Genomic DNA, 12,364 nt, shown 5'->3' with positions numbered 1-12,364 from the left:
TGGGGGGAATTACATTGGGCAGAGAAAAGAGGTTGCTATCTAGTTATTTACTATTTCTTTATAGAAAGCCAATGAAAATGTTTATTGGAAAATGGTTGAAAAATATAGAGCATGAAGTTAAAACATCAATGAAAATCAGAAGTCCCAGTCAATAGGACTTATCCTAAATTAGTAAAAGTATATTAAAACTGGATTGTTGATGTTGTGAGGCAAGAACTCAACCTTCTTGTGTCACTGGAAGGAATGGCATCATACCAGATAGCAAAAATGCTGTTTTGGACTAGTTCTTAAAGAATCAGCCCTGAAATGAGGACATCTCTTCCAGTTGCACTAGAAGTGATATCATCATGCCTCCCCACCCCCATGGACGTGCATGCTAATGCACATGGCCATGCCCCCCAACATCCTGCCTGTTGTCAGGGAAGGCAACCCTACTGAATAAACGCTCAGAAATTCTGATCATAACTCATTTCAGCAGTGTGCTTAGTGTATTGTTGTTATTGCTATTATACCACACCTTTCCTTTGTAGCTCAAGGCATCTTATAATCCCAAATTTAAAAAACATATGAAGTAAAATAAAATCAAAGTAACCTACCAAAAATGCCTGCACACCATGCCCCATCAAAGACAAATAAAAGGGCCTTACAGCACTTTGTAAAACATCTGAAGATGGTACCCCTTCATCTCCTCAAGGATCCTATTCCATAGGGTGGGAGCAACAGTGGAAAAAGCACAGACTCTAAAGATGCCAGGTTGAGCTATCTACCTCAAGCAGGGAAACAGCCAGTAGATGACAACCTGTGAACCATAATTGCCACACTAATTGCTGTTGCTGCCAGCTATATTGGGCACACCTTCTGAATGCAGAAGGGGACCCTGGAAAGCAGCTGGCAGCCACAGTAGGCAATATTGATCTTGACAGACCAATAGTATGATTCACCATGATCAAGCTGGCCAAATTCACAATAGGATGTTGAATCACAACTCCGGAATGTGTTGCAAGCAAGACTACTTCTCCCTTCTTTGTCATTGCTATAATATAACTTTTCAATTTAAAGTAAAATTATATTTCTGGAAGGGCAACATGCAGTTCCCATATATGTTAACAGAGAGTCTACTATTGGGATGTGATGAGATTATCTGTTTACAGGAATGCTGGATGTGCAGCAATTAATTGTTCTTAGGGCATTTCCTCATGAAACCATTTAGTTCATACTTTGTTTTTTTGGCATTTTACAAACTGAGAAAAGACCATTTCTCAGATTTTTCTCTCTCTCTTTATCACAATGGTGTTCCAATGCAATACATACCATGCCCTTTAGATGGATATACATACTAGAATACCATCATGTACATTTTTACTAGATTCAATATGCCCCTTTATTAGGGTTCCCAGCTCCAACTTGGGAAATTCCTGGAGATCTGGGGGGTGAAACCTGGAGAAAGTGGGGTTTGGGGAGGGAAAGGACCTTGGCATGGCATTGTTCCGTTTGCATCAACTAACTGAGTCATGAGCGAGAAGATGATTGTGGTTTAATATCATCACCTGAGGAAGTTGGAATTACAAAACGGGTATTGGAAAACTGCTGGCTAAAACCCGTAGCTGGAGGCTGGAGTTACCTCTCAGCAGCAGCGTTCTTCGCTGCACTTTGGATGGGGACAAAAGTAACCCCTTAGTTGCAGCCATTGTGCTGTATTGTGGATGTGGAAGCCAAAGTTTTGGCGGATGTGCTTTATATGCCTCTTCCTTATATGAATATGGATTACTTCACTTTACAAGTTGGACTCAGTTAAATATTTGTGCACCTTACTAGTGAAATTGTTTGTCATTTATTGTTATTTATTGAATGCACACTTTGCACCTTATATACAAAAATAGAAAATTTCTATTAGTAGAGTGTGGAACCTTGTAGTTCTTTTACACTGGCATTTGCTTTGTTTGGTATTTTTGTCCTTATCCGGTGTGCCCTTATTTTGGTTTTTGACTACCTGGAGGCTGGCAACCCTACTCTTTATGCCCTCCTGAGAATAAGATCACAGTACAGCTGCCAACAGGTCTCTCACTGTTTATTCCTGACTTACCTCCCTAGAGGTAATCTGGCCAAAAAGGAACCGTATGGGCTACAATGGGGGAGAAGAGAACAAAGTTTTCATGATACATGGTGGAACTTTCCCTCTAGACCTGCCTTCCTAGGGAAGAAGGAAACCACAGCCAGAGTCCAAAATACAATACTTTGCAAAAAATTAGATGATTTTATTATCAGCCTTCATGTAAGAAGCATAACTTAATGTTAACACAAGAAAAAAATAGAACCTAAAAATTATATGGTGGCTGTGGATTTTCTGGGCTGTATAGCCGTGGCCTTGGCACTGTAGTTCCTGACGTTTCGCCAGCAGCTGTGACTGACGTTTCGCCAGCAGCTGTAATGCCAGCCACAGCTGCTGGCGAAATGTCAGGAACTACAATGCCAAGACCACGACTATACAGCCCAGAAAATCTACAACAACCATCGTTCTCCGGCCATGAAAGCCTTCGACAATACATCTAAAAATTATACCTTCAAGGTAGTTTTAGGGGATTTAAATAATGGCCCATCCCCTCAGGATTGCCAATCTCCTGATGAGGCCTGACGATCGCCAAAGTCTACAACTGATCCCGAACAACAGAGTTCAGTTCCCCTGGATAAAATGGTTGCTTCACCCCGCAAACTGCACCCTCCTCATGCTCCACCTCCCCCCCCCCCAATCTTCAGGAATTTCCCAAGCCAGAGCTGGCAACCCTAATCCCACTCTCAACCCTCACCCCCACCCCGCAAAAAAAAATCATAACTTTATGCTAGCTATTAGGAACTCAGAGTGCCATTCTAATGCACTATCAATAGGAGCAAAGAATGTCTTTTGATTCCCTATTCCAACGTTTTTAAAATATATATTCATAGAATGCACATCTCTTTCCATTTGTCAGTGAAAAACAAACTGCTGTCTAGCGGTACTGCAACACTATCTCTCTGGAGGGAGACAAGAGGAAATGAGGGAGGGGAGAGACCATCCTGCTGAGGCAGCTGCCCAAGGTTGAGGATTAGTCATATGCAGGCCTCCTGATGCTGCTGACACAGTGCCAGGGACAAAATTCTCTTCCCTGAGGAAATGCAGAGGGAAGCTAGATTGATTGGCTGTGTGAATAAACATAGCTCTCTCTATTATGCAGGCAAGAGAGACAGGAAATGTGTGGAGAAGCAAGCTAAGCTTAATTAAGGCTGAGGCAAAGGTAAAGGGCTGCTGAGTAAATCACACACAGCCACATCAGACGCCTCTCAGTGGGAAGGCTGCACACTCCTCCAGCACTGCCCCTTTCCCTCCTCCTTCAACATAGCTCCTGAAGCTGCTTCTCATGTACACAGAGATCCTTTTCAGCAAGAACTCCTCTGCGGCCACATCAGTAAAAGAAAGAGCCTGGTGAAGAGGCATGGCTGGGGGAGGCAGATGTTGCATGGCTGCAGCATCCTTGTGCCTGGCCTGGGCAATCTCAGTGACTCTAGCCTCTCTTCCTCAGGTAGCAGCAAGTAGCAGAGGAACAAGAGCAGACTGGACTCAGGAAAAGGTGGGTCAGCTGTGTTTTTCTGAGTACTTGGAAGGGGTGAACATGAGATGGGAATGATAGGGTGGAAAGAAATCAGTGTGAGAAGAAGTCGTGTGGGCCTGGCAATCACGAGTTCAGGGAATGAAGGTTTTAAAATAGCCTTTCATGGTCATTGCTTCTTCCCTATGAATGTGCATCTTTGTGATGATAAAGCTATGTGCTGGGAGGTCTGGGTTCTATGAGCTGTTCTACTATTATATGTATTATTATCTCTATTGTTATGCTTTTATCATCTGTTTTTCTATATGTGGATTGCCCAGAGCTGAACTCTCACATGCTGTTCCTCTATTATAGTTCTTTATATCTCTATTTGCTCTGCTATTATGCTTTTATTATGCGTTTTCCAGATGTGGATTGAAAATCTTAAAGCTAGATGACATGGTAGGCTGATGTACAAACAAAAGCTACCCACTCAGCCTGGTTATTTTGGCACCAATCAGAGCACTCAAACACTATAAAAAGAACATGCATATTAGATACAGGCTGATAATGCACCAAAAGAACACAAAATAGAGCTGCAATACAGATGCCCAGTCTAACAAGTGTGTATTCAGAAGCCCCACTGAGTTCAATAGGACTTACTCCCAGGTAAATATTTACAAGTATTGCATAGTTAGTTCATATGAGAGAATGTCATTTATGATCCATGAAGAAATTACTACGTGGCAACACAAAGAGCCTACAGATGGGCCACACAAATGTAGACCACAAAGCACATTAGACACTCACAATACTCAGCCATGAACAATAAACTAGAATACCAATATAAGCTTTTGAATGAGTTGTTTACAATATTTTCATTTAGCAAGATGCCCAGCATATGACAGACAGGATGTATGTGGAAAGTGGAGCTGTACATTGCAAGGACCTCCAATGTGAGGTAATATAACTGTGTACAGAGACTGAAAAGTTGGAACACCTACACAAATATTCTGTGCTATTCAGCTTCGATCCCACTTTATCTGGATGGTTCTAGGGATCTGCATTGCTACAAGGCATTTGGAATGCATATGTGTCTGTTCTGGCCTGCATATATTCTCAATGTGGCTTTATGACCTCATATATAATCTAGTACTATCTTCAGTATCCTTAGAATCTTTGAACACAAACATATTAGGAAGTTTTCCTAATGGGGTCAGGGAACAAAGGGGCTATAAATGGATTTTCCAATGACCAACAATTCATGTTGCTGCTATAGCATAGTGGTTGGACTGTGAGTGAGCACTCTGCTGGTTTAAATCACACTATTGCCATGAATTCAACAGGTGGCCTTGGGTAAGCTCTCAGCCCTAGCTCCTCAGCAGTATTGTGGGGATAAATACAACACTGGCTATGTTTACCACTCTGAGTAGGCTCTAATCTGTCTAGAAGAGCAGCATAGAAACACACTGTGATGGTGATGGTGATGATTCACTGAATATCATTTCCAGTCCCCCACAAAGCATATTTATATCAACACATTCAATGCATTTATCTACTCACAAACTATAGGTTTTCTTATATTTTTGGATATTTTTATGCAGAATAGGTGCAACCAAAATTGATTGGAAGACAATAAGAAAAAACAGTTTCAGTACCACAAGATTATTATTTTTAACTATAATGGAGAACATTGCTATTTGTAGAATACCACAGAAGAATATCTGGTGGAGCCCATATGGGCTATTCCAGATGTAGATGTATTAGGACAAGCACTTTTTTTTGCCTTCCCCATTTCCATTTTTCACAAGTTTTGATTATTTCTGTTTAACCAGTTGAAAGCCTGCTGATTCTGATGCCCATCATTACTATTTCTAACCAATAAAATATAATTTTTTAAAAAATTACTATTTCTAACATGATTGGCAGCCAAGATATTCCCCCCCCCCCCAAAAAGGGTTACTATAAGCCAAGTAGCACTTGGAAGGTACTTAGTTGTAAGGTTGATTTGATTTTTGCAAATAAGAATTAAAAAAAAAACACCTCACCTCCTTCATAATACCCATTTTCCCTCAAGTTGAACACATCATATGAATGCATTGATGATGATTTCTTAGCCATTCCAAACAAGCAGTAGTTTTGCATCTGCACTTTAGCAGCCTTCAACATTCTTCTGACATACTAAATAGAAACAAGCAGAGGACCCAGAAGGACTTGTAGGGTGCATCTCCTTTTCCCCTCCTCTGCTGTTTTCTCTTTCTCTTTCCTGAAAGCCACTATAGCCTCTCCCCTTTTCCTGCTTCCTTCTCTCCCTCCTACCTACCAGCCAACCTACCTTTATCTGCTGTCTTCAGCTTTCCCTCCTTCTCTTCCCCAGCAGCTTCTCCCTGAGAAAACTCTGCACAGTTCCGGCTGTTAGGATGCACTGGGCCCAGTTGTGCAGTGCCAGCTATCAAGCCATTATCAGTTGCATGGTGGGGAACTCACAAGGTCTTGCCAGGGGGCACCTCACTTTCCCCTGTATCCCCCTTACCCCACGATTTCCTCTTTTCCTCCTCCTGGCAATTCCTCATATCCTTACCTTTCCTTGCTTCCTTTTCTACTTCCTACCCACCCACCAATGGACTTTTTATTTACATTGCCATCTTCAGCTATATTTATTATTTATTTAATTTATATTCCACTTTTCTCCACAATGAGGACCCAAATCAGCTAACACCATTCTCTTCTCCATTTTATCCTCACAACAATCCTGTAAAATAGATCAGGCTGATAATATGTAACTTGCCCAAGGTCACCCAGTGAGCTTCCATGGAAGAACAGGGATTTGAACCTGGATCTCTCCGATCCTAGCCCTAAACTCTACCCACTACACTACACTGGCTTTCATGGGGTAGCTATTATTGAACAGTAATAATAATGATGATGATGATGATGATGACGATGTTCGATTTATATACTGCCCTTCAGAACAACTTAATGCCCACTCAGAGCGGTTTACAAAGTATGCCATTATTATCCCCACAACAAAACACCCTGTAAGGTGGGTGGGGCTGAGAGAGCTCTGGAAGAACTGTGACTAGCCCAAGGTCACCCAGCTGGCTTCAAGTGGAGGAGTGGGGAATCAAACCCGGCTCTCCAGATTAAGTCCCACGCTCTTAACCACTACACGAAACTGGCTAGCAAGTAGCTGGGCCTGGATGAGTCATCCCTGGTGGTTGGTGTTGGCCTGGCTCAGATGAGTCCTTCATCAAAGGCCAAATCATCCCTAGAAAGAGTCCTTTCCCTGTCTTTTACTGACAGAAAGCTAGAAGGCTGGTGATACTGTGTGGTTGCTTAGCAACAACCACGGAGTGCAATTGTTTTTTAAAGCTGTATCCACGGCTTCTATTATAATGCCTTTTTAAAACTCCCCGTTGTATTTGTTTTTAATTTCAGATTTTTCTGCAAACCTGGGGCATTTCTCATGTTTGTAGAAAGATTTATTTTATTTTTATTTTATTTGTTTAAAATATTTATTAGCCACCTTTCCTCCAAAAGCACTTGTCTGTTCATGCTCCAATCTCCATATTTAAGTATCCACAAATGGGGTCATGTTGAAAATGGATATTGATCCCAATTGACAATACAACACTGGACTGAAACAAACACACTTTCTTTTGGGATTCAAGTAGGCAAACTGGGCATGGTTGGAATTAGGGTTGCCAACTGTGGGTTGGGATATTCCTGGAAATTTGGCAGTGGAGCCTGGGGAGGTGGAGGTTTGGGGTCAAGAATTACCTCAGTGGACTATAATGCCATACACTCCTTCCTGATCTCTGTCATCTGGAGATCAGTTGTAATTCCAGGAGATCTCTAGACCCCACCTGGAGGTTGGTAATCCCAGCTGGAATACTAGAGAGACAACCCACATAGCTTTCTCTCCACCCATGGGTGGGATAAGTACAGTGTAGTAGAGAAGGAGGGGATAAGAACAGCTGTAGGAAAGTAGCATGAAAGCACTTGTACACAAAACCTTTGCAATACAATTTAGAACTCTTTTGACTATTTGTGGAAACGTGAACTATTTTTTCAGTGTTTGAGGGTGTTGCTTGCAATCTGCAACCAAACTGCAATTTAAATACAAAGGTGTTTTCTTCATTATTGAAGGACCATAGCCTAAGCTTGAATGTGGATGTCCCCTTTATACAGTAGAGTGTTCATAATTCTGTAGTTTTGCAATATCTTCATGTTGAAATCTATAGTAAGTGTGACCGACATTAACAGATGTCTTGCTTGTTTTTTTTCTGAACTAGATTATATTGCCTGTTTTAAGAGGACATTTCATTTCCTGAGGCCAAAATGTATTTTATGTGCAGTAACAAATGTACCAGGTTGTGTGTGGATTCAGGATTAAGGCACTAATGTAGCTTTTACAGTCTTGGTTCAGGACTTATAGCAACACTGTAGATATGGAGGGGGGAGTATTAGGACAGAATTTGCCCACATATTTAACAAAAAGCCTTAACTATCCTCTTAAGGGGAAAATAAACATCAAAGCTCAGAGTTCAGTGTACTGAAATTAGTGTGTGTGACTTCAGAGTCTGCATACCACTTTAAAAAGCATGCAGAGCTTCAAGGTGAGGTACTAAATATTACATAGAACAGAGCCCTAATGCTGTTCATTAAAAAGCAAAGCAGCTTTGGGAAGAGGAGGTTTAGTGTGTAGAAGTGGGTGGGAGAAGGGCATTTAAATCTTTTCTTGCCCACTGTTTCTCTGCTACAGATTGTCCTCCATTGTGGGTTTTGAAATGTGCATTTGCCCTCTCAGGGAGGAAAGTCTCTGGAGGGAGATAATTTACAATGTAGTCCAAAACAATAATGCCCTTCTAAGCCCATGATTTAAAATGTATTCAGATAAGGACTGGCCTTCAACTAGAGTCCAGTGACAAAAGAATCAGAAAAAAACTGGCAAGGGAGCCTGGGACAATGTTCATAAAGGAAGAAAAGCAGTTGGCATAGTGCATTATCAGGCCCCAACCTACATGTGGCAGTTTGTATGTTTAAGGAGCTTCAGGAGGCTGGAGAGTTAGCAAATAGGAAGGAGATGCTTGAGCCCATCACTACCAGCCACTTCCTATTGACAAGGATGCTCCCCAGTCCCCACGTGGTCCTTTAGGGATTTGTTAAAACCATTTTATGTTGAAGGTATTCCTCAACCTGATGCTTTTTTTTCAGTCTGTGTCTGATCTATTTTGTTGTCTTAATCTGTATTGTTAGTTCAATTGTTGACTGCTGTTTTTAAGCTTTCTATTGTTATAGTCTTGTTTTTATTTATTTAAATAAATAAATCACCCAACACTTTATAGGACCAAACAGGGGACAAATACACTGTGTGTAAAAGGTCTGAGGCTCAAGGAGAATTACATACTATAAGTATATGGGATATCCAATAAACAGTGCAATAGGGTTTGGATACAAGCAGACATTTGATACAGAGTTAAAACAATGCTGGAACAAAGCATAAGCAATTAAATATGTCATGTCACATAATGCAGAAATTACCTAGTAAAAGCATACTTTCAGCAACAGACAGTATACAGTAGTACAGCCTACAGTTTCGATCACTTTACCAAAGCATCTTTCTGAACTTTTTTCTTGCAGCACAGTCCTATTACCTGGGGGCGGGGGGGGAGTCACCCTTAATAATTCAGTTTTGCATAGTTTTCAGAAAGCCAGGAGCGCGTGAAGTTTCCTGATCTTGTCAGGTGAGGGCCACAACAGAAAATGTGCATATATGAGCAAGTGTTGATTTTGCCCATTTGCAAAGTGGTATCTGCAGACGGTTCTGTTCAGATATATAAATCTATTTTATGGGTATTCTTATGCTTCGGCTGATTTTTTAAAAATTTATGTGTATGTTCTGCTTTTGTTATATATTACAAGTTACCTTGGGTGCTATTTTTACAGCAGAATAATTGGGGGGGAGAAATTTCTGCTCCCCAAGCTGCTTTGCCATGCACATGAGAAGAAAGGTGTGTGCCTATATCTTTTCTCCTGATGATTGGAAAGGAGTGTTACCAGAACTGCTCTTTTATTATAATGGGGAATTAGCTGTAGCAGTCTGTAACTATTAATATTAAGCGAGGATCATAACCTATGTTTACGGAGGTCCCGATCCCAGACACTCTAGTGAAAAAGAGGCAGACAAGGAGTAGGGTACAAACACGTGTATTGAGTGTAGCGTAAGCCTAGCTTGCACAATCATACAAAGAACATACAAGGTCTAAGAAATACAGAGTAGGAAATACAGAGACGTTCGCATTAGCTGGTTCCCAACGATGATAGGGGGAATACTCACTTATCCTGAAGCGAAGCAGAGACACAACAGCGAGGTGGCCCAATGCCAGCACTGGGACCACAGACGGACAGCAAGGAAGTCTGGATAGGAATGGCCTGAGCACCGAGTGGTCTGGGAGACCAGCTTAAATACCCCAAAACGTACCCTGGGGCTGGTGCTGTACTTGGTGGTTCTCACAGATTAAAACAAAGGGTCTAATGGGTCACTGAATGGCTTGGATGGGCCACTTTGGTAATCAGATTGTGATAAGTGACACCTCAGGAAGAGGGGACAAAAGAGGGAGGGGGAAATCCAAGTGGGCTGAAAGGATGTTCCAGCGGACAGGGCTTGTCCTGATGTCATCAGCTCTGGAATGCGGAGGTTTCTTTGAGATGCATTCTCTAAGTGCTTGGGATGGTCAGCACTTAGCTCTTCTCCGGGGCGGCTCCTAAGATATGCAGAGCGGGGCGAGGGGCTCTCGCTGCGGACGTGGTGTGCCCGCTTCGCCGAAATGGCTTCTCAAAGCGGTCTTCTTCCCAGGGTCTTCTGGCTGCCTGAGAACATGGATGCCGGCTGGGCATGGCTGGGGCTGGGTAGCAGGCTGCCCGGTAGCGAGGGCAAGCTCGGGGACCGGCCCGCGGGAGACTCTAGGCGGGAACTGACCAGGGAGCGCCTAGCCAGGCTCGCTGGAGGTTTCCCCGGCTGGCGCCCGGCTGCTAGCAGCGGCTTGGGCCCATATAAGGCAGGCTTCCATGGAGGCAGCGGGAACAACACTTTAAAACACAGTCCAAGGCAGGGAACAGGCACGGTCCGTGGCAGATGGCAATGCAGGCACGGGGCACACTTGTAATAAAGTCCAAACACACACTGGGAATTCCAGATACAGGTCAGGGCAGGGCTGCCCAGAAAGAGAGTCCTTGGTGCAGTTATCCAAACATGGAGTCAGTAAACTACACAGTCTATTGCAGCAGCAAGATAATTGACACGCAGGCAGGAAACTGACACGTGTATCAGAACACACACGTGCAAAGCAGTCTTTGTGCAGCAGTGAAACAGTAATGCAGGAAACTCTAACACAGTTCATAGCAGGCTTCAAAGCAGGGGAGGGGGCCTACTTGGCAACAGGAGTTAGGATAAGGGCACCTTTGAGGGAAAAAAATGGCTGGCAAGGAAAGGATGAAGCACCTCCTGCATACTTGCCAACCATGTGCTGTCCAATATACCTCCTTTTTCTCTGAAAAAAAAATAGATTTGCAACTGAAGATCACGTGTATCACCTTTATTATTTCAATCACTGGCAAGCCCAAGTAATTCCTCTCTGTTATATAGACTATATTGTACTTCAGCAACAGTAATTACAGTATTACCATGTTTTACTGCTTTTAAAAAAAAACTTGTAGCTGTATTGGTCCATGGTGATATTCAAAGCTAAAGCCCATGTTAAACCTGTTATTCAGATCAATCAAAATAACATAATACATTCTGTACGTTTTTGAGTTCTCCAGAGCTTTTCTGTGCTATTTCAGTTCAATGTTATGTCATTGTAGTTGATCCTAATAAAAGGTATTATATGAATTTCAGTTTTTCATGTTACGTATATTAAAAACAAAGGCTGCTATCTATAAATGTTTGCACTGTTTAAGGATTGACAGACTCTTGCATTTTGATATTATCACCAATAAGAAAAGTTAAAAAATGCTTTCTATTATTCATACTTCAAGAAAAGTATAATATAAGCATAGTTTTAAACTGAAAACCAGGAAACCAGCAAAATTAAAACAAACATGGAGCCCCACATTGACAGATTTTAGATTCTTCTGTTCTATGTGAAGGCCTTCCACTCTGGCAAGCCACTGTAAAGTTCTGTATAGAGAAGCTCATTCACAGACTGAAAGGACAATTGAAGTTATTAGGATAACTCACTGAAAGCTAAAGCCCTGCAATGTGTATACAGTAAAAGGTACACAGATTACTAGAAAAATCTGAAAATTGAACATTTGTACATCTCCTCTTCAAAACAGGAGACTAAGGATGTACCACAGAATTAACTTCCACACTGCTTAGACAGCTCAAAGTTGGTGCACGGAGAGCCCAAGACACTCTAATAACAAGTATCTCACACATATATTCCAGCATCTATGTTTAAGCACATGCTTATTCATAAATGCATGCAACATTTTCCACAATAACATATTTTTCCCTGGCTAGCAATCCTGCCTTCCCCACATAATATGAAGTATTCCCTTCCTTTCAATTGGGAGTCCTTAAGAGTGGAAGCCCATTTAGGGATGAGGAAGTTACCACAAATGCTATAACTTATAGTAATCAGCCTGTGGCTGTTGGTTGTTAGTGCTTGCTAGAGGTGAGGGAACACAGAATGAATGTCCATATGAGTAGAAAAGTCAAATAACCATAAGATTACCATATTGCATTTGTGTGCGTTTCAAAATGACACTTCATTCCACAGGTGTGGTGGTAGTGTCAT

The 12,364-nt window shown here is 42.0% G+C and overlaps 1 protein-coding gene across 1 annotated transcript in view; it reads left to right on the top strand.

Annotated features, from left to right (window-relative positions):
* The first annotated feature begins 3,273 nt into the window (after window positions 1–3,273).
* QPCT (glutaminyl-peptide cyclotransferase) overlaps window positions 3,274–12,364 on the top strand; it is a 41,106-nt gene continuing 32,015 nt past the window's right edge. Inside the window, exon 1 of the mRNA XM_054975872.1 lies at window positions 3,274–3,602. Within this exon, the coding sequence (XP_054831847.1) occupies window positions 3,468–3,602 (135 nt within the window). The 5' untranslated portion in view covers window positions 3,274–3,467. The remainder of the gene's footprint in view (window positions 3,603–12,364) is intronic.

The sequence above is a fragment of the Eublepharis macularius genome, chromosome 1, assembly GCF_028583425.1.
Source record: "Eublepharis macularius isolate TG4126 chromosome 1, MPM_Emac_v1.0, whole genome shotgun sequence".
Classification (NCBI taxonomy): Eukaryota; Metazoa; Chordata; class Lepidosauria; order Squamata; family Eublepharidae; genus Eublepharis; species Eublepharis macularius.
This window is presented reverse-complemented; position numbering and strand designations above follow the sequence as displayed.